Raw genomic sequence first — 26,383 nt, 5'->3', positions numbered from 1 at the left:
TCACGCCTGAGGATCTGCCCTCTTGACCTGATCACCCCCAAAGGCTCCACCTTAGTCACCTTGGAATCAGGGGGACACATGGCTCTGTCTACAGTACCATGTGGTAGATGTGGTAGAATATGTTCCTGGGTTTTGGCGCCAGGAAGGGGACACTTGGGTGCATTGTTCCCACTGTCATCAGTTCCTCCTCAGTCCCTGGGCTTTGGGGACAGTTCTCACCTTGGGTTCATCACCAGCTCTTCAGTCGGTGCAGGGCGGGGTGTGTGACCCACCCTCCCATGCTCTGCACGCACCCGGCACCTGCCCTGCCGGGGCCTTGCCTTGCTCTCCTGCCTGGCTGACTTCACACCTCTGACCTTGAAACAGGCCAGCTGGACCCCAATGAGAGGGTGTGCCTGGGTCCTTCCTTGTGGGTGGGGGAGCGAGCTGGGAGAGCCCTGGAGGAGCTGGGGTGGGGCGACAGCACCGCAGGGTCTTCCCCAGCCTTACTCCACCCCAGTCTGAACTCCCCCTGGAGGGAGGGGCGTGTGCTTGTCCCCTTTGACCCTGGGGTCCCACTTCGGGATGTCCCCTAAGGATGGGATCTCAGATGTGCCCGATGCACTGAGTTTCCACTGTGGTGTGGTTCACCTGTGAGAAACTCCACGAGCCCAAGTGAACAGCACCCGACTGGTCAGGAGGGCGCGGGGGGACAGCATGCAGTAGGGAGGTGCATGAGGGCCCTGGCGGGAAAGAGCAGTGACCTGCTGCATGACCTCGCTGCAGTGTGTGCCCATGGGGAGGATCAAAAGGGAGAGTCCAGGGGTCACTTGGGGTCCTCCAGGCAAGGCATTCAGGAGTGTATGTGCACCTGTGTGAGGGTAGGTGGGGGGATGCAGGTCACTGGACCCTGTTCCCAGGGCCACCTCTCCCCAGGGCATGGTGGCAGCTTGGGGAAAGCCTGTGCAGGTCCTCACAGTGATGAGTCCAGAGCCATGGCCTTTCCCTGGAGTCCACCCCTCAGGCTCAGCATCTGTCCCCAAGAAGCCACCGTGGTGTCTCACCTGAGACCTTGGTTTCAAGTGGCCTCCTTCCCCCAGAGCTCCCAGTTCTGTCTGTTTGAGCTGCTATAACAAAATAGCATAGCCGGGCGTGTGGCTGCTGCTGGAGATCCAGTGCCTCGAGAGGCCGAGGCAGGAGGACCATGAATTCAAAGGCAGCCTCAGTGACTTGGCAAGGCCTTCAGCAACTCAGTGAGACCCTGTCTCAAAATGAAACAAAAAAACAAAACAAAAATTAAAGGGGGAAGAAAGGGGTTGGGGTGTGGCTTAGTGAATAAGCACCCTGGGTTCCATCCCTGGGACCAGAAGAGAGGAAAATGTCATAGACCAGGGGGTTATAAGGAACAAGAGTTGGTTTCTTATAGTTGTGGAGACTGGGAACCTAAGGCCCAGGCAGCTGCAGCCTGGGTGTGGGGTGGGGCCGGCTCTCTGCTTCCCAGGTGTGCCCTCCAAGGTGGAGGAGGTGGGGGTCCCCTGGAATCTCTTCCAGGAGGACCCTCACTGACCCCTTCCATGCAGAATCCACCTTGCGACCCATCCCCTCCCAATGCCATCACCTTGGGGACTCGGGTTCCCACACGTGAATTTGGTGTAGGGGGACAAACATTCAGACCACAGCCCCCGCCCCCAGCACAGCAGCACCCCCACGTTTCTCGGGGACAGAAACAGCCCTGGGGCCAGCCAGCTCTGAGTCCAGGGCAAAGGCCCAGCAAGGTGCTGTGCCTACGGGGACGGGGAGGGCGGGAAGGCTGGGGACAGGGTGGGCGCTTAGCCCTGGCCCCACCCACAGCTGCAGCCCTGTCTCGCCTCCCCTACCAGAGCCCCGGGGAGAAGAGCGGTCACTGCAGCCTGCCTGTCCCCTGCTGCACCCTCACGCCGGCCTCTGACTTGGGGGTGGTTCCTGGAGCCAGTGTGCCTTTTCTGGAGTGAGAGAGGGACGAACCCCAGGGTCTGCCTCTCGTGGGAATTGAACCACAGTGACCAGGAGCAGGATCCTGAAGCCCTGCGGTTGCCATGGCGATGGGAGCAGGTTTCTCAGAGGAGCCACAATCGGGTGGGATTCTCTCTGGAAGTGGGAGGCAGCTCCGCACCCCCAGCAGAGAGTTGCTTGCGGCCTCGGACCCCCTTCCCAGAAAAGCCAGCCCTCAGGGAGAAGCATGCAGACTCCTCCTAGCACCCGGCCTCATCCCTGCCCACCCATACCCCCAGGGGCCCAGGTGGACCACAGCTGGGGGACAGGCAGCTCTGGGTCCTCCGCCTGTCCAGTGTGCAAGAAGGCTCGCTGTCCCTTCCTGGGGGGGCCCACGCAGCTCATTCTCCAGGCCTCTACGTGCCGCCTGGACTCCCAAGACTCCCTCTCCCTGAGCCCAGGAGCTGCACAAGGTACATACTGTGCCCATTTCATAGACGGAAGAAGTGGGGCTCAGAAGGGCAGCGATTTGACGGAGCTGGATCTGAAGGTTGTCTGCTCAGCTCCCCCATGGAAGCTCCCTGCTGGAGTCTGCCCTGCCCTGCTCAGCCTGTGCCCAGTCCTCCCTGGACCTCCAGTCCACTGACCCTTCCAAAGCACAAAGCTGAGGCTCAGAGAGTCCCACACGGCTGGAAACGCAGTTTCCTGTGAGGCTCCGGGACCACACCTTGGGGGTCCTGCCAGCCACCTCAAGGGGCTCTGTCCTCCGACCTATCCATGGCTTTTCCCATACGGCACCAGGAACTGACCCTTCTACTTGGAAAGACATTGCCTTGGTCTGTTGTGTGCTGCTGTAACAGAACGCCTGAGACCTGGTAGTTTATGAGGAAGAGAAGTTTATCCGTGCTGATATGTGGTCTGGCGAGGGCCTTCCTGCTGTCCTCACACGGCAGCTGGCCGAAGGGTGAGAGTGACAAGCCACTCCACACCTCTCTTATGGCACACAGACCCATTCGTGAGGAGGGAGCCCTCGTGACTGGACATTTCCTGGAGGGTCCCACCTCCAGTATGTCCCTGGGGCCTGCCTTCCCGACACGTGGACTTTGAGGGACACCTTCCAGCCGCAGCGCTGGCCCTCACAGACTTGCCTGCCACTCTGTACCTGGAGCCCACCCCCACCCCTGGAGTCGGGGACGAGCCACCTGTTTCCCTTTGTGCCAGGCTCCCGAGGTCCTTGTGGCCCCTGCTCAGGGGGTAAAAGGACAAGTTTAACACTGCCTCCTCCCAGGGTCCTGGGGCCTGGGTTTGGGGACGTGGTGACAGCGGGCCTGACCGGCAGAAATGCTGCAGAGGTGAGGTGGGGGGTGGGCGGGAGAGGACGGGGACGTGGGAAGGCAGCCGCCGGACCTGGGTGAGGGACCACAGCCTGCAGGGTCCACCTGAGGGCGGGAGAGGGAGGGCGGAGGAGCCCCCCGGGTGTGGAGACCCCCGGGGCCGCGTAGAGCCCGAGCAGCCCTCGTTCCCACCACGGCCAGCGTCCAGCCCAGGATGGGACCCTGGGGTCCAGTCAGGGGTGGCCTCGGACAACTCAGCAGTCGCCGCCCACAGTGGGATTTGGGAGAGTCGACCCCGGCTCCGCATGGCGACTTCGTAATCCTGGCCTCGTCCTGAGGTTGGCGGGTGCCGTGGTTTGGTGTGGTTCACCCCCCCAGGCTCATGCGCTGCACAGGTGTCCCCAGGATAATAGTGTCCAGAAATGGTAGGACACTTGAAGGACAGGGCCTTGGCCGGGCATGGAGGCACAGTGAGGAGGCTGAGGCAGGAGGATGGCGAGTTCGAGGACAGCCTCAGCAAGGCCTGTCTCAAAATAAGTCGTAAACAATGCTGAGGGTGTAGCTCAGTGCCTGAGCACCCCTGGGTTTAGTCCCCAGTGCCAAAAAAGAAAGAAATGAAAAAAGAGATGGGGTCACAGGCACCACCCCGGCTTGGGAGGGGTGGAAGGGTGCTGAGGGAGAAGCTCAGCTCTCAGGGGCCTGCAGTGGTCACTGTAAGAATGGGTCATTATAAAGCAAGTTTGGCATTCTTGGTGTACTGTCTGGTCCCCCACCACCACCCCATGTGATGCTATTTTCCACAAGCCTCTCACCGGAAACCAAAGCTGCACACACCAAGTTCCACAATCTGTGGAACTGTGGGCTAAACAGACTTCTTTGCTTTACAAAGCACTCAGCCTTAGGTGTTTTGTTAAAGCCACACAAATCAGACTCAGACAGTGGATGCCCTGAATCTCTCTTTTCAAAAGGGCTTCTCTGCTCTGAGGCTGTCCAGGCCTGGTCTCCAGTCAGGACCAGCACATCCTAGCTGGACCACCTTAGAGAAATGACTTTGGCTCTCTGAGCCTCCGTTTCTTCATCTGTAAGACAGAGATTCATGTTATCATGCTGATGCGAGACTGTGATGCCCGTGAAGGACACGGCACACGCCAGGTCCCTGGAAGCCCCCTGGAAGCCCCCTCCCCTGATACCCTGGCAGAGCAGTGGATGTCAGTTCTGAAGGGGCTGAATTCTGGGAGGCTGGGAATGAGAGGTCTGGGATCTGAGTGGTGAAGAAAGAAGCACAGCAACTCCACAGGAACTCTGAGAAGCGCGGAGCGGACCGCATCCAGGAGCCGGCCAGAGAGACCCGCAGCCTCCCTCACACAAAGCCCATCTGATCCAGCCCAGGCAGGTGTGGGAATGGGCCTGCCCTTCACCGTCACCACAGAGCAGTTGCTGCCTTCAGTCACCACAGCACAGGCTGACAGCGCCTGCAGCTGTCACCCTGCCCACCGCCAACGCCCACCTCCCCGCCCAGGCTCTCTCCAGGAACAGAGCTGCTCCTGAAGGTGTCCTGGAGGTGTCGAGGCCTCCTCCTGTCTCCTCCCCTCCCTCCCCTCCCTGCTCCTCTCCCTCCCCCATCCCTCTCCCCCTCTCTCCCCTCCCTCCCCTCCCCCCTCCCCTCCAGGCTCCCACAGGGCTCCGTCCAGGGTGCCAGGCACCTCCTGCTCCACCCTCCCAGGTCCTGATGGAGGGGCAGCGCAGCCGGTGTTCTGAAGAGAGTCAGGGTCGGGGGCTGACCTGAGCCAGGGCCAGTCGCAGCTCAGCCAAGAACACGCCCTTGTCAGCTTCAAATGCTGGCTCCTTTGGCACCTCCAGGACTTCAGTGCCCAGAACCCGGCTGACCCAGCCCCTGCGGCAGGCTCCCACGCGGGGCACCCCACCTGCACCACCCCTGGCAACCGCAGCACTCCTCCCTTGGCACTTGGGACACCAGGGCCCTGCAAGGCTGCGTTAGCACCTGGCCAGCACCAGCTGCTGCCGCCACCCCACAGGACACGGCCCTGCCTTTTGGGGACTACTTGGCCTCCTTAATGCTTGGGGCCCCACAGAGCCTTCAAGTATTTGCTGGGAGCCTCCATTCTTTACAAACCCCTCCACATCCCAGAGACCCCAAGAGCCCCTGTCCACTCCTGCAGGTGCAGAAGCTCTGGGGACCCGTGTCCCTCCTGGGGATGTGGGTCCCTGAAGGCAGAAGCCTGTCCCCAGCCCAAACCTGGAGCCGAATTCGTTGTGGGGGACAGATTTCGAGGGTGGGGTAAGAGGGAAGGAAGACACCCTCACCCCTCTGCTCACATCCTGCGGGCACCTGAGCAGCTGTGGGAGCGCAGGAGGCATTTTGAGGACGCCAGGACCGGCCAGCATTCAGCATGTGGGATTTGACCGTGGTGGCCCTGCTGGGTCCAGCTCTCCAGAGCTCCTTCAGGGCAAAGCAGGCCCCTGACCCCAGAAGGGGTGAGCCCGCAGGAAGCTCCACAGAGAAGCAGGGGGCTTTGGGAGGGTGGGTGGGGGTCTTGGGCAGGAGGATGGGTGGCAGACCTGCCACAGGGCCTGGGCAGGGCACTGAGCCTGGACACCTGCCTTCACCCCTGGGGCTCCTCTGCAGCAGCTGGCCCCTCCTCAGAGGGCAGTGGGTTGACCCCTGTGGAGTCCCAGAGGGGCTGGCTGGCAGAGAAGGTCCCCTGAAGGATCCTGCACAGATGGGTTGGTTGTGTCCCCCTAGAAGGAGGTGTGGACGTCTGGCCTGGCCCAGGAGCGCACCCTTCTCTGGAAACAGGGTCTTTGCAGATGTGATCATGCTGGAAGTTAGGATGAGGTCACGCGACGGAGGGGGAGCCTCGGAGCATGAGGAAGGTGGCCTCCTGCAGAAGCTAGCGGGCAGGCCACCAGGGCAACCATGGCAGGCCAGGGCCCTGCCTCCTGGCCTCAGCTTTCTCATCTGTGAGCTGGGCCTGCTGGTCACCCCACATCAGAGGGTCCTGGTCCACGGCCCACCATGACTTTCAGAGCCCCCCTCACCCGACCCTGCACTCTGGCTTCCTGCTGACCCGCGACAGACCTCCTGGCCTCCTCCTCTGCTGGAGCCCACTGCCCTTCTTCTGCTGCCCGCTGCTCCCCGAATCCTGGCCTTGGCTTCCTCTTCCAGGGACCCCTGCCCCGATGCCCCGTGGCTGGGTCCATCTACCCTGCCCTGATGCCCTGTGGCCAGGTCCTCCCACCCTGCACATGCTCATTGCTGCTCCTTGGCCAGACTGTTTGCCTGGTGGCTGGTCCACCTCCTGGGGAACAGGACCTGGTCTGTCATGAGTGAGGAAGGAGCTGGGAGGGCCTGAGGCTGGAGCAGGGGCCTCTGGCTCCCGGGGACAGCCAGCACAGGTTCACTGTCCCGGCCCCAGGCAGGGTGGTCAGGGGCTGAGGGAAGTTAAATGGGCTGATGACCGCCAGACAGTGACAGGGAGGGGGCCAACCGGCCTGGAAAAGCCCTGGCCTGTTACCCCTGACCAGCAGCATGGTGGCCCTGCCTAGCTCCCCCTGCTGTGGCACTCCTCCTGGGAAGGCCACTGTCCGGGGCTATGGCTTTCCATGAGGTAGAGACCACACTACAAGTGTCTGTTTGCATTTCATCTGTATTGTCACGTTTATGCACATCCCTACGCGGACAGGAAACGACCTATTAGGTCTCACAGAGTCCGGCCCCTGGGGGCCAAAGCCACACGGATGCCCCTGGGCCAGGACCGGGCTCTCTGAGGGCGCGGCTCCAGGTCTCCCCAGGCTCTGGGTCGGGCCTCGGGGAGGCCAGCTCGCACCTCAGGCCCTCCGGCTCGGCTCGCGGGCAGTGCCATTCCTGGGGTCAATAGCTGTCCCTCAGGAAAAGGGTCCTGTGGTCCAGTAAGTTGAGGAAACATGGCTTCGCGAGGTTGAGCAGGACTCCTGGAGCCCTACAGGCGGAGCGCGCAGCACTTCCCAAAAGTATTGGACCACAACACCCTCTTCCCCTGGAGCGCCGGCGGCGGGCGTCCTGCGGGCACCCTCGGAAAGTGCTGCCCCAAGCTATCGATGACCGTTAATGGCAATGCCACCTGCACTGCGGAGCTTGGGGGAAGTCGCTGGGCATCGTGCTGTGGCGTGGTGGGCACCACCCAGCCCTCAACCGTCATGGCGGTAAGAGGACCAGACCGCGCCCATCCTGCTGCCGTGACTGTTCCCACCTGTGTCCCCCGAGTGGCGGCCAAGCAGGGCCACCGCACAGGCAGTCCCCGGCCACCTGGAGAGGGCATCTGAGTCCAGGAAAAGGGGCCAGAGGCATGGCATTGAGAACATGCCAGTCACGGGGCCAGCCTGAGACTGCTAGCTCCAACCAGGAGGGGACCTGGAGGTGAGGCAGCCCTGACCAGGGCCACCTGCTTCCCTGCATACCCACCCTGCCTCCTGCTACTCTCCCGGCCACCCCACGCCCCAGGCAGTGGGCAGGCTGGCAAGCAGGTGGGTCACCAGACAGAGATGAGCATCTGGCAGGTGTTGGAGGACATCCAGACCAGCTCTACCAGGCGGAACTGGAAGTAGCCGATGACGAAGCCCGAGAGGACATCCGTGATGTGGTGGCGTCCGATCATCACGCGGGACAGGCCCACACAGAAGGCCCAGAGCACCAGCAGGATGCGCAGGGGCACTGCCAGCACCAGGTGGCTGAGGAAGAACTTGGACACCATGGCGGCACGGCTGGCGTGCCCAGCGGGGAAGGCGTAGATGTCCATGGTGAGGTAGTCCAGCAGGCTGGGGCTCGTCTCGAATGGGCCGCGCCGCTTGATGAGCTTCTGCACCCCGGCCACTGTCATGATGTCCAGGAGCAGAGCTGTGGGTGAGAGAAGGAGGTCCTGGGTAGTCGGTGCCACCAACTGGGCCAAGCTCCGGCTCCCAGACCCATCCAGCCTCACCTCCCCTTTGATCACCTCCCTCAGCCACACTGACTTCCAGGCAGGTTCCTGCCTAGGACCTTTGCACTCACTGCCCCACCACCTGGAGTGTTCTTCTTTCTGACATCTGTTTCCTTCTATGTCTGCCTGTAGAAGCCCCCATCACATCCCCCTGCCCTGCTTCCTTTTCCTTACAGCATTTCTCACCACCTGACTACTTTGCATTTTCTAATTTTTTCCTTTCTCTTCTCTCCCAGACCCACCACTATCACTCACTAGCACCTTGAGGGCGGGGGCCCATTTTGCTCTTGAGGCCTTCAGCAAAGGTGCCAGAGGACAGAAAGTGTGGGCAGCTGGTGAGCAGCCACGGGGACCTGGAGGGCTCCCGTGCAGAGAGGCGGGCCCTGAAAGGACCTCTCCAAAGCTTTCCCCAGCTCTGACAGGGTGGCATGGCTACCCTCATTTAAAAAATTAAAGGGACACTCAGGTCTTGTGCCATTAACTACGCTAGAGAGCACAGTTCAGTGACATTTTGTGTGTTCACAAAGTCTGACACCAGACCAGCCAGCTACTTCCAGAACCTCCCTTCGCCCCATGAGGAAACCCTTAAAACAGAGGCCCTTAGGCGGTCCAAAGGCGTCAGGCCCCGCCCGCTTCCATCCCAGCCCCGCCTCCGGCCCAGCCCCGCCTCCGGCCCAGCCCCGCCTGCCGCCCAGCCCCGCCTCCGGCCCAGCCCCGCCTCCAGCCCAGCCCCGCCTCCGGCCCAGCCCCGCCTCCAGCCCAGCCCCGCCTCCGGCCCAGCCCCGCCTGCCGCCCAGCCCCGCCTCCGGCCCAGCCCCGCCTCCGGCCCAGCCCTGCCTCCATCCCAGCCCCGCTCCGGCCCAGCCCCGCCTCCGGCCCAGCCCCGCCTCCGGCCCAGCCCCGCCTGCCGCCAGCTCTCCGTCCAGGAGGAGCCTCTCCTGGTCTCCTCCCACAGGGGCTGCTGTGCTTGGCTCCCCCCCACCGTGACGTTTCCTGGGTTCACCCACCCACGTGGTAGCTCACATGGGCACGTCATCCTCTGTGTGGCTGAACGGTGGTCCACCGGGTGGCTAAGCCACCGATCGTCACATGGCAGTGGACACTGGTTTGTTTCCACTTGGCCGCTGTGGGACAATGCTCCTGTGGACTCTGTGCGTGAGCACCTGCGTGGGGGGGAGGTCTCTGTTCTCCGTTCCTTGGGGTGTGCACTTAGGACTGGGACAGTTGGGTGACAGGGTGACTCTGTGGCTTTTCGAGGCACCTAAACTGCTCTCCACTGTGGCAGCCGTCCCCACTCTGCAGTGGGTGAGGCGGGGCCGGGCAGTGTGGAGCATTCCTACTTGTTGCTCCTCCTCTCTGGAATGTTCTGCCCCTTTCCAACCCCCTGACTCACTAGCATACTTCTGGCCTCAGCCTCAATGTCACCACGTCAGGGGGCCTGTGCTGGCCTCGCAGGGAGGACAGGCCCTGAAGTGTGCACACTCCATGCCCTGTGTCACCAAGGACCCCTCAGTGGTGAGTGGCTGGTGCCTCTGCCACACCTCCCCCTGCACCATTGGCTCATGAAGGCTGGGGCCATGCCTGATTGTTCTCAGGTTTGTCCCCTGACCTAATAGAGCAGCAGTCACCAAATGCTGGGTGACTCACTGGCCTGAGGCTCTTAGCCAGAGGGTGGGCTCATCCCCCATTTTGGAAACATTGGAAAGGCCTGGGTCTCCATCATGTCTCTGCTGCCACCCTCCTGTGTGGGGCTGCTCTGCCTCTCTGTGCAGTTAGATGAAGGCCCGTGCCGGGGCGGCAGTTTCACCCAGCTGGTCACAGTGGCATGGACAGCCACCATGAGGGCTTTGGGCAAACAGTTCCCACCCTCACAAAGGCCCTCTGTGGTGGCAGGTGGCATTGGCAGGCCAGGACACACCTCCGGGGCAGCTGCAGAGTCACCGGGGGAACCTACACCTCTGGCCCTTATGTTTCCCTGGCATCAGTGACCTAGGAGACCCCATGGGGTCACAGCACCTGTAAGCCCTTCTTTGGGGACAGGGAAGACAACCCCAGAAGCAGGTGCAGTGCTGTGTGTCCCTATTTGGGTCACCTAATTCCCCCACCTGTGAGATGGAGATGGTGGTCACCTCCTCCCCAGCAAACCAGGCCAAGTGTTTCCTCTCAAGGCCTCCCCCCACCCCCCGCCCAAGGGCAGCTCAGATCAGGGATTGTGACTCCAGGTCAAGGTGGCCTGGCTGGAGCCTTCCTGGAACACAGTGCCATGCACCAGAGCTGCTGGGTCTCAGCAGCTGCCCAAAGAAATGAGAAGAGACAGTGGCTGCTGGTCCCAGTGGACACTTCCACAGTTAGATCTGAAGGCCCCTGGGATCCTGCCACTCCGAGGAGCCCTGTCCAGACCCTCCTCCCCTGGTGTGGAGTGTAGATCTGATAAAAGCATCAGCATGCTCACATGCAGCTCCAAGCCGTTTTTGAAAGTTTTGCCATGTCAATGTCCCCACTTCCACCGCTAACAGTGTGAGGCCCTGGCTGTCCACACTGCCCCTTGGTCACGAGGGACTCCTCAGCCTTCCACTGTCCCCTGGCAGGGCTGCTGCTCAAAGTCCAGCCTCAGCTTGGGTTTGAATGGTGGCTAGCCAGCCTAGGTGCTGCTGACCCAGGCCAGGATTTGGAGCCATCTGGAATCTGGGGGCGGTCCCAGCCCTAGAGGAGAGAAGGACTGGGGACAGCCAGATTTCCAGCACGGGGAAGCCTGAGGGAGGCAGCTGCAGATGACCCCTGGCCCACTGGGTGCCCTCAGCCTAGTGGGACAGCCGGGAAGGCCAGGCCAGGAGGGCCTCTGCAGCCCTGTGAGGCCCTCCCTCACCTGCAAGACCCCGAAAATGACCTGGGGGACAGTCTCCACCACTAGGGGAATGACAGTGAAGTGACCTGGGGAGGGGGTTAGATTCACAGGCCCAGAGTCACAGGTGAGTTTTGTCTCCTACTAAGAGCCAGGCCCTCCGTCTTCCCACGGACATAGGCCATCACGGGACAAAACGAGCTAATGGTGAACAGGAAGCAGGGGGCAAACCTGTGTGGGGACCTCATATGTCCTTCCTAAGGCCAAGTCTGGCCTGCCCTGGGGCCTGGGGGGCCTGAGGCAGGTGCATGGATGAAAGAGTTGTCCTCCCTGAGGTCCCAGCGGGTCAAGTGACGGGGCCACAGTGATGAGGCGAGGGCCTCCCAGGTATTGGTGCCAGGGAATGGCCAGGGTCTAGGTGCTGAGACTCTGGGGGCAGTTAATGTGCAGCAGACTAGAATCAGGCCCAAAGTCGATGCCACCAGTCACTAGAAGATCTGGGCATCTGCCCTGTTGGTGACCAGGTGGATCAGGTGAAAACCAGGACTGGAACTGCCCAGTGTAAAGCCCGCCACCCCAGCAGAGGTGCCCCGTGGGTGGAGAGCTGCTGGGTTCAGGAGGGAAGGTCACCTGTCTCCAAATAAAAAAACAAAAAGGCTGGGGATGTGGTTCAGTGGTGGAGCACCCCGTGTTCAATCTCTAGTACCCCCCAAAAAAATACCCAGAACATGAAGCAGAGGAAGATGGTATCTGGTTCTGACCCTCCTTTGCCTGCTGGGGACACCTCAGAGGTTGCCCGTGCCCCCTGGTTTGAGAAATCCCATGTCTGGGCCTTTGGGAAGCTGCTGATTCATCTGGCAGGAGGCATCTCTGAGGCCATAACAGGGTGGACACTCTGCCCTCCCTGCCCTGTGCCCTCAGGGTTATCAGGCCCAGCCCACCATCCAGTTGGCCCAGCCCATCCTGGGCCTAGTTCCGTCACTCACCTGACTCCCAGTTCTTGGCCATCACTGTTTTGGGGGGTCCAGGCATATGCCAGGCCCAGGGCTGGTGGGCAGCTCCCAAGTGCTTACCCAGAGAGTGATGTTATTTTGGGGCTGGCGGGCAGTGACCTTTCCCACCTGGTTTTGAGGGTTGTAAATAGAAGCAGTGTCCACTGGACAGGATGGCTTTCCTCCAGAGCCCACAGCCTCCCTGGCCTCCCACCCCATCCCCCGTGCTCCATCCAGCTCCCCCTGCCGGGCCTCTCCCCTCCTCCCGTGTGGCCAGCCCACAGTGAGACTGCGGCAATGCCAACACCCCCAGAGTGTAATCTGGCACCCAGAAATAGAAGCAAATGACGCTACCTCTCAAGATTCTGCGAATTCCACACGGAAAGGTTTACTGACTGACACCCTGTTCTTGGCTTAGAGGGAGCAAGGAGACCCCCGTGGTAGAAAAGGTCCACCTGGTGGGAGGCTCAGGGTGAAGGTCAGGAAAGCTGGCAGTCACTTAACCACTCTTCCTGTGTGATTCTGGCAGGTCACTTAACCTCTCTGGGCCTCCGTTTTTGTGATCAACCAGGGTGGTGGCTGTGCACTTGGGCTTCAGAATCAAAGATCAGTGTCAGAGTCACTACTTGCAAATTTTTTGTATGACCTTGGCACATGCATCCCTCTGAGTCTCCCTTCCCTCACGGACACCTGGGGATCAGCTCAGAGGCTGCTCTGAGGGCCTCACAGAGTCAAGGATAATAAATGGATTTCACCTGTGACCACAGCAGAGGACGACAGGGCCTCTCATGACGTCCACCCAACATCTCCACCCTCAGCACCTTGCTCCTCCCATGCAGGAGGCCCTGCTCTCCTGGAGCTCCTCCTATTCCCAAGGCCCTGCTGTCCCGGGGGCTGCCAGCCCCAGAGCGGGATGAGACCTCCCTCATGTCCTCCTTCCCCACTTGAGGTCCTTGGGGCCTGGGGTGGTCAGGGATCCCAGGCCCGTGAGGAGCCCAAGCTTTCCCAGAGAGGAGCTGCTGGGGTTTGCAAGCCGTGCCTCTGGGGCCTTGGAAGGCAGAGCACTACTCGTGTGCTGATGGCTGGGCCCTGGGGACCACCCAGGGGAGGACAGTGTGTGGTGGCCTTTGGGTTTGTCGTGCTGTCCCCTTGAGGGTGTGCTGGGACAGGCTGCTCAGCCACAGGGCTCTGGGAAGTCAGGGCTGGGGAGGGGGAGGGAAGCTGGGGGCCGTTCCACTGTGACCCTCAGGGGCAGGACAGGGCCTCCGGGGGCTCCTGGTTGGCTGGTGGGGGGACAGGTCTGTGGACCAATGTCCCTTGCTGGCCAGGAGGGGTCCTGGTGCTTCTGGCCTGGGGGTCAACCCTGCCTCCTAGAGACAAACCCAGGCCTGCATGGCTGGGGTGAGCGCAAGTTGGTCTCGACTTCCTAAAGGGCATTCGGCTTCAGAATCAGAAGTCTTCACACCACATGTCCCTTGGACAGTCCCCTTTGGCTCCTGGGAGATCCTTAAGGATGTGCAGGGGCACTCCTGATTGGGATGTCCACAGCAGTATTATTTATGACACTGAGAACCATGAAATGACCCAGTGCCCTTCAGGGGGAGACAGACGGGCCAGCCGTGGCCGTCTAGACAACAGGACGCTTGGCACACCGTGTGGATGTGGCTGATGTCCACTCATCACCACCGAAGGAGGGCAGCGGGTGAGCGGAGTGCAAGAAGCAGATCAGAAAACAGCAGGGCCTGCGGGGGAGCCCGGGCTGCACCAGCCGTGGGTGTACCTGCAGGGTGAGTGTGCCTGCGGGGGTGAGTGTGCCTGCAGGGGTGAGTGTACCTGGGGGGGGTGAGTGTGCCTGCAGGGGTGAGTGTGCCTGGGGGGGGTGAGTGTGCCTGCAGGGGTGAGTGTGCCTGGGGGGGGTGAGTGTGCCTGCGGGGGTGAGTGTGCCTGCAGGGGTGAGTGTGCCTGGGGGGGGTGAGTGTGCCTAGGGGGGTGAGTGTGCCTGCAGGGGTGAGTGTACCTGCAGGGTGAGTGTGCCTGCGGGGGTGAGTGTGCCTGCAGGGGTGAGTGTACCTGGGGGGGGTGAGTGTGCCTGCAGGGGTGAGTGTGCCTGGGGGGGGTGAGTGTGCCTGCAGGGGAGCCGGAAGGGGCCTGCGGCAGGTCCCTGCGCTCGCTCTTCACTGGGCAGGAGGACTAAGGGTGACTTTGTGGGTTTTTTTTGTAATCACGCACTAATTCTCTCTTATAATGAATATGTATCCTTCCGCACATTCTTAAAAGTTATTTTTGCAAAAGGACCACTACCGTAGGATTCCACTCACATGAGGGACCTAGAGGATTTGAATTCATAGTGGCAAGTAGCATGAGGGCTGCCCGGGGCTGGGAGGCAGTGAAGAACTGACATTTCAGGGCACAGAACTTCGGTTTTGCAAGGTGAGAAGGTTCTGGAGATGGATGGCGGCGGTGGCCACATAGGCACATGTTTAATGCCAATGAACTTAGGATCGGCTGAAAGGGTACATTTAAATGCACACTCTCTCTCTCTCTCTCTCTCTCTCTCTCTCTCTCTCTCTCTCTCTCTCTCTCACACACACACACACACACACACACACACACACACACACACACAACACACACACACAGTTATTTGTAAGCATCAGGGCAGCCCTGCAGAAGGACATGGGCCCTGGGGAGCACTGGGTGAGCAGAGAGGTTGGTGAAGGGAATTGGGCACTGGGAGGTGGGTCCTGGCTTGTCTTCTGCTCCGGGGCCTCAGTGACTTTGAGCAAGTGTGTGCCCTCAGGGGGTTTACTCTCTCCCCTGAGGACTCCGCATGCCAAGCTAGCTCTAAAGACGACTGTGCCAAGGACATGGGCATCGTCAGTGTGGCGTCCCCCACTGCCTCCTGCACAGCAGAGTACCAAACGCTGCTGGCCTGAGTCTCAGAAATGGACTGTGCAGACCTGGCTGCACCTCTGCACAGTGAGCTGGTTCCTTTCTATGGCATCTAAATCCAGGGTGGCTGCCATGGTATATAGGACCTGGTCAGGGGTGGCCAAAGACCTGGGGGACCCATGGTCACACTGAGCCCCACTGAGATAAGAAGCAAAGCTGGGGACGGGAGGGGAGATTTTACCTCCTGGAGCTGGAGCGAATCTGACATGGGATCAGCCTGAATCTCAGTAAGGGACACGTCATACGAGCCTCATGGATGGGTTATCACCTAAGTTGTCCCCAAGAGCAAGAGCTGGTGGGCAGGGGAAGGGAGAGCTGGAGGGTCGGCCGGGGGTCCTGGGTGGGTGGGTGCTTCAGGATGGCTGGGAAGGTACACCAGGCTCGGGGAGCCGGTTCCCTGTGACGGCACAGACCGGTGGCTGGGACGCGGATTCCAGATGGGAACACGCAGCCTAGCAGGTGTCTCCCTGAGAGCAAAGGCCAAGCTGGGCGAAGAGCAGGAGAGACAACGGCCAGCTGCTTCCTGGGGGCAGGGGGCAGGGGCAGCTCCCTTTCTCCCAGCTCCATCCCTGTGGAAGAGTGGGAATGGGGTCCCTGGTGCCAGTCCTCACAGCAGGACCCAGGGAGACCAGAGGTTGGGAGGAGCAGAGTGACCGACAGCAAGGAGAGGTCCCGCTGAGTGGGGCCACAGCTTGCAGAGAGGCCACCACAGCCTTAGACAGCAAGCACGTCTGCAAGGCTGTCCACCCTGCAACTGTCTGCCCGACCTGGGACTGATGCTGTCATTATCAATCTTCACGATGGAGCAAGCCTCCGTGTTGCAAAACGCCTGATGTAATCCTCCTGGGTCTGGTCTGGACGGAGCTCCCTCTGCTCCACCTCCTTGAACATGCCCTAGATCACGGTGGCGCGTCCCCACCGCAGAACACTACGACTCCAGAAGAAGCACCGTGCTCGGGGAAGGCCTGGTGGGGCGTCGTGAGGCTGACCCCAGTGCTGCTTGAATCACCTCTCGCAGTAACAGTGAATCACGAGAAGGTGTGCGGCTCCACTAGGGAACCCCAAACCCAGCCTCAGCGAGAGGAGGGTTCTGTGAGAAAAATCAGATCAAGTGTTGGCGAGGGTGTGGGGAACCTGGAGCCCCTGGGACACAAGACAGGACTGCCACCAAGGAAGATGGCCCCGGGGTCTCCAAACAGCTGCACAGAATCACCACTGGATTCAGCAGTTCCACTGTGAGTTCACAGCAGGAAGAGATGAAGGGACAGCAGGACTCAGGGCAGCCTCAGGCACAATCGCCACAGGGCAACAGAGCACGCACAAGCCGAGATCCAGCATCACACAGAGTACTTAGCCACAAAAGAGAAGGCAATTCTGACCTGTGCTATCACATAGATGAACCCTGGGGACATTACGTGACATAAGCCAGTTATGGGAGGACAAATACAATGGGGTCCACCTACATTAGGTTCCTAGAGCCAAATGCATAGGGACAGAAAGCCACCACGTATGGCTGCTGGGTGTAGGGGGGAGGGAGCAAATGGGGGTTAGTTTTATTGATGAACATGTTCTGGAGGTGGACGGTGGTGACGGTGGTGACAGTTGCATGGCACTGAGCTTAATGCTACTGAGCTGCACACAAAAATTATTGAAATAACTTGTATGTTCATATAGATCAAAGCCAGGTCCTCATGCGTGACAAAGCATGTACTCCACCATGGAGCTACACCCCACCCCAACAAACATGTATCACCCTAACAAAGAATGACCTATACAAATGGACTGTTTTCATATTCAGGAAAATTTTGACAGGAGGCACACACCCGTAAACCCAGCAGCTCAGGAGGCTGAGGCAGGAGAATTGCGAGTTCAAAGCCAGTCTCAGCAATTTAGGGAGACTCTGTTTCAACATAAAAAAATAAAAAGGGCTGGGGATGTGGCTCAGTGGTTAAGCACTGTTGGGTGTTCAATCCCCAGGACCAAAAAAAAAAAAAAAAAAAAAACCCACACACTTTAATAAAGGATCACGGCAACAAGACACAGGGCATTGCCCACCCCAGAAGAGGCCCATGAGGAAGGAGGACAAGGTTGGTGAACCAGGATGGGTTGGTTACCTGTCACCTAATTCCCTTGGGTTCATCAAGCTGGGGCTACAGGGGAGGGATAAGAAGGAGCGTGGGGTCATTTTACTGGCACTTCAAGCCTGGAGAGGACCTGGCAGGAGGTGGCCTGGGCCTTCTGATAATGACGGTGTCAACACTGCTGCTGCTGATAACAACTATCGTAGTTACACAAGCGTCACCCAGCATTAGTACACACCGAACACTGTGTGATTCTTCAGTGAAGACTCCCAACAACCCACTTAACAGATGAGGAAACTGAGGCTTCGAGAGGTGAAGTCCTTGCCTGAGCCCACAGCAAGTCTGGGATTTGTACCCATGTCTGGTTGAGGTTACTTTTTTTTTTTTTTTTAATCTTTATTTTCATATGGTGCTGAGGATCGAACCCAGGGCCTTGCACATGCCAGGCCAGCCCTCCACCACTGAGCCCCAGCCCCAGCCCCTGAGTCTACTTTTTCCAGCTGCTAAGATTGCTTCTGGCCTGGCAAGTTGGAGCCATGGCAGAGGGCACTGCGGAGGGAGGGAGACAGGGGGAGGGGGAGGGCAGGGGACCACTGCTGCGAGGTGTGCAGAGACAGGGATTCTCTGGCCTAGCTGGCACCCTTCCTAGGCCCCAGGAAGAGAGTGCCCAGGAAGTCGGCCATGCTCTGGGGCAGAGGGGGTGGGCAGGGCTGGCCAAGGGCTCCCTCATGCTCCAGGCAACCATGACTTTGGCCTTGTACTTAACCAGCTTCCTTGGAACCCCCAGCCCCGCCCTGTGCCCTCATTGCACAGATCCCGAGACACAGCCAGAGTGGGAACAAGTTTGCACAGAGTACGGGGCAGAGCAGGGACTTGGACAAACCCCGTCTGACCCCAGCGCCCGAGTGCCAGGACTGGAAGTTACCCCAGCCCCTCCCAAGACTAAATGGCAATGGTGCCTGCAGCTCCTGCTCAGGGGACAGCCAGCTTTCCCGAAGTAGAGAAGGGGTCCACAGTCCTCCTGGGGTCAGGCAGAGCTGCAGGGCGAGAGCCTACTGCTGGCCTTGGAGGCAGTGTTTTCCCACAGAGCTGCTTCCTGGGCCCCAGACCCACCCTGCCTGCTCCACCTGGCCAGTGAGGCTGCTCTGTGGCAGGTCCTTATCTGTGATGGTCTTGGCACCTGGACACACAGACAGAAATCCTCCTCCCAGCCCTGCTCAGGCAGCAGTGGAGTGAGCCTCAGGCCGCGGTGAGGGGAAGGTGTGGCTTGCAGCCCGGAAGCCTTGGATCTGGTTCCTGGACTATCCCTCACAGCTGTGAGGGTGGGCAGGTCACTTGGTGCTCCTGACCCCAGTCTACTCATCTGTAAAATGGATATATTGACATTGCCCTCGAAGATCATGGAGGAGGCTTTTTGCAATCTAAAATCCTAGCTGTTTACGGCAAGTAGTGCATGATGAAGCTCAATAAATGACGTCCTTAAAGATTTTTAAAAAGTGATTGTCACTCAAGAAGGGAGGCATGGCTGGGCATGGTGGCGCACACCTGTAATCTAGCTGCTCAGGAGGCAGAGGCAGGAGGGTTTTGAGTACCAAGCCAGCCTCAGCAATGGCAAGGCACTAAGCAACTCAGAGAGACCCTGTCTCTAGATAAAATATAAAATAGGGCTGAGGATGGGCTCAGTGGTTGAGAGCCCCTGAGTTCAATTTCCAGTACCAAAAAAAAAAAAAGAAGAAGAAGAAGAAGAAGGGAGGCGTCTCCAATCTTGTTCTCTGCCCTGTGGGGCACACACTCCTGGGCCCATAGCAGCTAAGAGCTGCCAAGAGCCAGAAACCTAATCCAACAAGTGAGTTGCAAATTTTTAAACACCGGGACAGGCCTAATTTCTATTTTTTTCTTCCAGTATCAGGGATTGATCCCGGGGCCTCCTGCGCACTAGGCAAGCACACACTAGGCAGGTGCACACTAGGCAAGCACTCTAGCCCCGAGCAAACCCAGCCTCAGGCGGAGCTTTCGTAAAAGCCGATGCTCGTATGTGAGGCACAGACTGAAGAGGAGCTACTTTAGGTGGTGAAGGGGGCAGCTGCTAGCACACCCCTCTGGTGGGGAGCCACCCCTTAGCGGAGCACCTACTGTCTGGGGACAGCTGAGACCCTGATTTCTTCCCTGATCCTCACCTGCCCGAAGTTCCCTCACCCTTCTCAGGACGGCGCAAAGTAAAGGTAGAATAACGCCTGCGCCCCTGGCTAGCTGCAGCACCATCACCCTGGGCCCCAGGTTCTTCTTATTTTTTAATATTTATTTTTTACTTCTAGGTGGACACAATATCTTTATTTTGCTTATATGTGTTGCTGAGGATCGAACCCAGTGCCTCACGAATGCTAGGCAAGCGCTCTGCCCCTGAGCCACAGCCCCAGCCCCAGTTTCTTCCTCTTTAAATGCTCAGAGGTCGTGGTCCAGGTGCAAAGTGCCGTGTGGTTCACGCACAGCTTGGCACACAGTAAACACTCAGCAAAGCTCAGCACCATCCCCTGTGTCACCACCGGGGGAAGGCAGGCAGGAGCCAATGGGGTCTGGAGCCCAGGCCCTGGAGAGCGCGTCCCTGTCCCACCTAGGGCACCAGGCAATCTAACTCCAGCCAGTGTTCTCAAGCCACAGCCCTCCATGGCTCTTGTGGGCACCAGAGAAACCTAGAGTGGGAGCCAGACTCTGTCCCTCCCTTCCAAGGTCCTGGTAGATCACCTGCAGAGAGCAGAGGCCTGTAGGTCAGGCAGGCCAGGTGCAGATCCCAAGCTGAGGCTTGGTCAGACTACTTTATTTATAGGAGCCTCAGTTTCCTAATCTATAAAATGGGAATGACAGGGGGCACAAAACTCACGGGACTTTTTTTGAGGAGGGTACTAGAGATAGAACCCTGGGGCGCTTAACCACTGAGCCACATGCCCAGCCCTTTTTTATATTTTATTTAGCGACAGGGTCTCATGAGTTGCTTCGGACCTTGCTAAGTTGCTGAGGTGGCTTTGAACTCACAATCCTTCTGACTCAGCCTCCTGAGCCCCTGGGATTACAGGTGTGGGCTACTGTGCTTGGCATCGCGAGACTTTTTATTTGGAATAAAATAATAATGATGATGATTTAGTGATAAAAACGAGAGGCTTAGGCGGTGGTGGACCCAGCCAGCTCCTCCCCAGGTTTCTGGTTGTTTCTGCCTCCCTCTCCACATGGCACCCCTGAGTGCCAGGCCCCAGACTCAGTCCCCATAACTCCCTCTGGAACGGAAGTTCTCTGTGGCCCAACTCACACCCCTTTTGGAGCCAAGACCCCTGTTACATGTTGTTTGGCCCAAGAACCCCCACCCCCCTGTCCCCTGAATGCTGGCACATGGCGAGGGGTGGGAAACCCTCCCAGGCCTGGCCTGGAGGTGGAGGCCGAGGTTCCTTGAGTGCCCTGGGCATCTGGAGGTGTCACCCCGGGGCGGAGGGGCGCTTGTCTTCCACATGGGTCCCCACAAGGCCATAGGCAAGGACAGACGGTACTAACCCAGAGGGGCTGGTGGCAGCCAAGACTCCAGAGACACAAACCAGTAACCAGCGCCCCCTGCCCCCCCACTTCAGCCACTCTCCTGGGAAGGAGCAGGTCAGGACTCCAGGAGGCTCTGAGTGGGAGGGACCCAGGCCCTGTGGGGAGAAGCCTGGCGTCTCACAGGCCCCTGAACCCAGCCGGCTGGGGGCTCTGGGGGGCATCACAAGTGCTGCCTGTGTTGGTCAAGGACAAGGACCCCAGCTGTGGAGGGAGTCGAACAAGGACGCCTGCTGCCCAGGACACCCCTCAGGCCCCTGAGGTCACTGCCCAGCCCCAGCTGCCCCCTGGGCAGTGGTGCCCTTTGTCCAGAACAGGCCCCTGGAGCTTCCTGCTGACCTCTGCCTTCTCTCAGCCCTCACTTGGCGAGGGGCCTCCTCGGTGCGTCAGGCTCTGGCTTCCCCGTTTCTGGGGCGCCCTTCCTACTTAAACTCATTTGCTCAGTCCAGCTGGCTTCTGAGGCCCTGCTGGTCCTGCGGCGCGGGGCGGGGCCGGCGGGGACACTCACCCAGGAGCAGGTTCATGAGCACCTCCTGGCCAGCCAGCGTGCTGCTCTTCACCAGGCAGAGGATGGTACCCCCAATCCAGGGGATGCCGTGGCCGGTGATGCCAATGAGCTTGACCATGGAGCGGGCACTGCCCCAGGACGCAGCCCGGCCAGCACATACCCCCAGCCGCTTGGACATGCAGATGTCGATGGCCAGCAGGGAGTTGAAGGCGATGCCCTTGAAGGAGGGGTTCAGCTGCATGCAGTCCTCCTCGGGCAGCTGCTGAGACTGGCGCCGCTCACGAGCCCCGTCGCCTGCGGGTGGGGGCTGTGCCGAGGGCCCCGAGGCCTTCCTGCCAGAGCCCCGGGGCTCTGGGGTGCCCTTGGGGGGCTGGTTCAGGGACAGGAACTCGGCCCTATTGAGGACATTGCTGCGGTCCCGGGCGCGGGCCCGGCTCTGGGAAGCTGGCATGGTGACCTCGCTCACCCTGAGCAGGCCGGTGCCAGCCCGGCTTGCACTCCGAGGGCCTTCTCCCCAAAGGCAAGGGCCGGCCCGGCTGCCGCTGCCTGCTTCCCCGCAGCAGCTGTTAAATATAGAGTGGAGGATTGCATGTGGCTGTTTACCTCCGGCTGCCACCAGGCTCCAAGGGGATGTCAGTGCCAGCTGGACAGCCAATGAGCCCACCCATGCCGGGCCAGCGCCAATGGAGCTGCAGGGAGGTGGACGAGTCCACAGCTGCCGCCTGGCTGCCTGGGCCTGGGCTATTTAAATCTGCCAATGGCTTGTCCCTGGGCTCTGGGGCACTCTGGGAAATGTAGTTCTGCTGTTCTGGACTCAGCTGTGGCCTCAGCCTCTGGCCCAGGCAGAGTCGGGTCCTGGTTTAACCCCTGAATTTACCAGGTTCCCTCTGAGCCGTCCAGACCCCTGGGAGCCAGGCCTGCCTGCCCCCTTGGCCTGGGCAGCGTGGACCTAGTCCCATGGGCAGGTGGAGCCCCGGCCACAGGCCTCTCTGGGCACCAGATGATGGAATTGGTGACATCACTAAGAGCATCATGCTGGGTCCCTGGGGCCAGGCCAGCTCCCCCCCCCCCCCCCCCCCGTGACAGTATTTCATTAAGGTGGCAGCTGGGTTTTCCTTCCCTCCCTCTCTTTTTAAATCTGTGAATTTGCTGTGGTTGACGTCAACCCAAACGAATGCAGTCTGAGGTCTGATTTCGCCAGAGGGAGGGGTAATGGATGGTGGATAACAGATCTGCCAATGGAGGTTGCCAATGGTACCTGGTACTCTGAGTTTTGCCAAGGACAGGAGAGCCACAGCAGCTGCAGGCAATGCAGAGTTACCGAGAGCCGGCCCCCTGCTCAGAGCTCTGCCCCTGTCTCCGGGAAGCTCACACCAGTGGGGTTTTCATGAATGACACAAAAAACGGTCACAAGTGTGCAAAGGTGCTGCAGGGCCACAGAACCAGGGCTCTGGGTCTGATCTGCAGGTCAGAGAGGGCTTGGCCCAGGCAGGAAGAGAAGGCGAGAAGCCCTGGGCAGGGGCAAGCCCTCTGCACTGGAAGGACAGAGGCCAGTGTGGCTGCCGTCCCGAGAGGTCCTGGCTAAAGATTTGGGATATGAGCTGGGCCTCCCCGTGGCTACCTAGGTGACCTCTGGGAAGAGCCCTTTTAGGGCCACCTGGACCTGTGTATGGGGGCTGCCTGGAAGAATCAGAAGCAGACATCCTGGTCTCATCACTCCGGGAGGCCACTGATGACCTGCCTGCCCAGCCCAGAGGGAGGCAGAAGGCTGAGATTTCTCTACCAGATATGGAGCCTGCCACAAAACAAGGCCCACCCCACAGTCTCCCGAGGACAGGAAGTGTGTGGGGTGGAGTGAACACTGGCCACAGGGGCTCTGCCACCTGTCAGTTCTGAGACCTCCAACAAGTCACACCACGTCCCTGAGCCTTGGCTTTTCCACCTGTAACATGGACATAATAGCACCTACCTCTCAGGGTCTTTGCAGAGTTCAGTCCCTACCACAGAGTGAGCCTTGGGCTCTGTGGGTTAGAAACGGATTCCATTTGACACAGAAGCACAGTCTCCTCTCCCCTCTGAGAGCCCCCTTCAGAAGGACCTGCCCTCATCCCTGATGGGTGAATGAAGCCAGAGCCCAGGAGCCCTCCATGTGAGGTTCCTTGCAAACCCCCTGGCTGGGTCCAGCTGGGCTAGACTAGGCGAGGCTGGCCTCACTCCTCCTCTCCCTCTTCCAGAGGGTTCCACTCAGATTGGGGCGCTCTGGTGGCAGGGAGGTCCCAGGCTGCGTTCCATCCTGCCCTCTGGTGTATGCTGTGTCGCCCTGCACTCCAGAGCGCTGTGCTTTATCACGGACCCGGCTTAGCCAGTGATACGCCCATGTCACAGACGAGGAAGCCGAGGCTCGGAGGGATAAAGGCAGGAAACCAAAAGTAGCGGGGTTCCAGCTCCTCGGCAGTCCCTGGGCTGGGGAAACCAGGGCCTTGGACTCAGATCTCTCAGGCCACAGGGATCTGCTTGCTCAGCTCTCCATAGGGCACCCACCTTACCCTCCCCGGGCGGGGCCCATGACCCGGGCTGGCCTCCACAGGGGCTAAGAAGCCCAGCCCAGCGGGGGCTATTAATAATACCCAGAGGCTGTGTCAGCATTTCGGGCTAGCTGCAGCTGCCAGCAGTTCTGGGGACGCCACGGGGTCTCATTTAGCTTCAGCCCAGCAGTGGTTAAGACACAGGCTCTGGAGAGGGACAGCCCCAGGTTCAAACCACTTCCACTGAATGACCACAGGCAGGTCCTTCCATGTTGCCCAGACAGTTTTCCCCCTCAGAGGGCTGGTGAGGGAGTGATGTGAAGGCTCACTCAGCCCAGAGGAAGCACAGGGGAAGCTGTACTGGCTTCCCCTGTGATCCTGAGACTGCTGCTGTCCTCGGTAAGCTGGGGTGACCCTGGGCAAGTTCACTGACAGCTGAGAAGCAAGTGCTGTTCCTCAGTCCATAGACTTCCATGAGTGTGCACCTCACAGTCCACCATCAAGAGTCTTGGGAAGCATTCATTCATTCCTTCAACACTTTCATTGATCTCTTCCTGCAGTCCAGCCAGGGAGGCTGGACACGCGGCCCTGACACAATTAGTGGTCTGTCGAACGCCATAGTATCACCTGATTTTTTTCTTACTCTGTAAATACTACTACTTTTTGAAGTACATGCAATAAATACAGACTATCTATGGGCCCCTTCACGCTTTCTGTATCTGGGCACTGCAACAGGGAGCTCAGCTCAGCCCACCAGACCCCACGGGGTGTGCCAATGCACTGTTCCACTTAATGGCTTTAACACACAGGGGTGTGTGGGTCAGGATGGCCGTCTTGGAATGGTGTTGAATACACATCACAGCATAGAAGCAGCTCGTCTGGAGTGTAGCATGAGGCAGCCCACCTCACTGCCACGTCCCAGAGGGCAGACACGGGGACATCCTGTGGCCATGTGGCCAAGTGGAACACTCGGGACACTGTCGCCTTTCCATTTATGGAGACACTGTACACCAACCAAGCATGATTTTAATAGTCAGAAAAGAATATATGTTAAGCAAACTATATCTGTGTGTGAAACAGCTGCATATCCAGCACAGGCATATTTGTCTATTGAGAAAGACAAATATACAAACAGACATTTAAAATAGGATCGTGTTGAACATTCTTTAAAAACTTAGCTCCCATTTCACCCACCTATGTAAGCCTGGCCACGTCCCCATGCCGACCCCTTTATTTTCCTAGGCTGCCTGATAAGCCTGCTGTCACACAGTGGACACCATCTATATAGGCCACTCCTCTATCGTTTGACATTTAGGTTGATCCCATTTTGTGACAACTGTACTCAGAACTGTCCCAGGACTGCCATCCTTATCCACATGTCCCTGTTCATTAAGCAGAATATAAAGGAAGGGTTAAAGTGGCAGATGCCAAGTGAAACAGTGACTTGGGGGCACCCCATGGAGTCTGCTGGGCTGACCTGAGCTCTCGGGTGTGGTGCTTAGAGGGACCATGGACAGTCCTGGGCAACCAGGTGAAGTCCAGCCTCCCCCTGCCCAGCTCAGAGGAGGAAGAGCAGACTCAGTGGCGACATCACCTGTGAGGCCAAGGCCAGAGCTGGGACTTGGGCCGGCTAGTGGCTCTGACTCGGCCTGAGACCTGTCAACACGGCCGTGCACCCCAGGCTCTGCACAGCCTTCTGTGCCAGCGCTGTGGACTGCTGAGGGTCAGGGTGGGGGCCATGTGGCTTGCCAGAGCCCACAGCTGCTACCAGGGTCCAGATCCAGCCCTCAGCCTAACTCTCTGGCTCTAACCACTTGTCGGCACTGCCTCTTCCCTGAGAGCAAGAGTTTCCAGGCAGCTTTGTGGGCCCTGGTGCAGTCTGGACATTGCAGCCTCCAAGTGTCTCAGATTCCTTTCCCACCATTAAGAACAAGCATATTCCTCAGTAACTTGCACTTCACACTTGCTGCAGGAGATTCGGAAGGCAGGTCCCTGCACTACCCGGTGGGACCTCATAGCAACTTCACAGACAGGTGCTTTGTCCCAGGGCACCAACAGAAAGACCAAAGCTCAGAGGCAAAGCGATTCTTTCCAGGCAAGCAGTGAGCCAGATTCAAACATCACCCTACCCCCATCCCCTGCTGTTTTTTCCTTTTATTTACTTATTTTTTGAAGTATGTGTCACTATTTAACAACCCACACACTCTGCTTATTTATTCTGTGGCTAGTGGTGTTCATGGTCTGTGTTCTCCTACTAACACAGCAACACCCAGGGGCAGGAACCACTGTCTCTTAGCTCACGGGTGACAACCAGGTGAACAGGCAGAGTTTGGCAATAGTAGGCACCCCATAAATATGGCAAGAATGACTGATTCCAGAGCCCAGCTCTAATCTACTGCAGCCCTGGCCATCAAAGACCACCGGCCAACACAGGGCTGTGGTTTGGGGTGATGATCCCAGAAGAGAAGGGGACGCCAGGGGCGGGGGGCTGGAGCAGGGGCCAGGAGTCCCGCGGAAGGCAGTTTTCATGGCCTCCTCCCCAGCCCTGGCGCCCCGCTGCGGATCGCGTTCTCAGTTCGCATTTCTGAGGCCGCTCCTGGGTTATTTTGGTCAGGAAACCTGATCCTTCGCAGGGTTTATTTTA

At 59.1% G+C, this 26,383-nt stretch overlaps 1 protein-coding gene across 1 annotated transcript; it reads right to left on the bottom strand.

The window, feature by feature from the left end:
* Positions 1–6,934: 6,934 nt before the first annotated feature.
* Positions 6,935–21,955, bottom strand: Plpp7 (phospholipid phosphatase 7 (inactive)). The gene is made up of 2 exons (XM_005321092.5): positions 21,215–21,955; positions 6,935–8,178 (listed from the first exon to the last, which is right to left on the bottom strand). Exons 1-2 carry the CDS (start codon positions 21,663–21,665, stop codon positions 7,814–7,816), a joined length of 816 nt encoding a protein of 271 aa, XP_005321149.1. The 5' UTR covers positions 21,666–21,955; the 3' UTR covers positions 6,935–7,813.
* Between the last annotated feature and the right edge of the window lie 4,428 nt (positions 21,956–26,383).

The sequence above is a fragment of the Ictidomys tridecemlineatus genome, chromosome 4 (genome assembly GCF_052094955.1).
Source record: "Ictidomys tridecemlineatus isolate mIctTri1 chromosome 4, mIctTri1.hap1, whole genome shotgun sequence".
Classification (NCBI taxonomy): domain Eukaryota; kingdom Metazoa; phylum Chordata; class Mammalia; order Rodentia; family Sciuridae; genus Ictidomys; species Ictidomys tridecemlineatus.
This window is presented reverse-complemented; position numbering and strand designations above follow the sequence as displayed.

Coding starts and splice junctions, on each gene's coding strand:
- Plpp7 (XM_005321092.5), bottom strand. CDS start 21,665: ATGCCAGCTTCCCAGAGCCGGGCCCGCGCCCGGGACCGCAGCAATGTC. Junction 8,179..21,214: donor GCTCATGAACCTGCTCCTGG/GTGAGTGTCCCC, acceptor TCTCACCCACAG/CTCTGCTCCTGGACATCATG.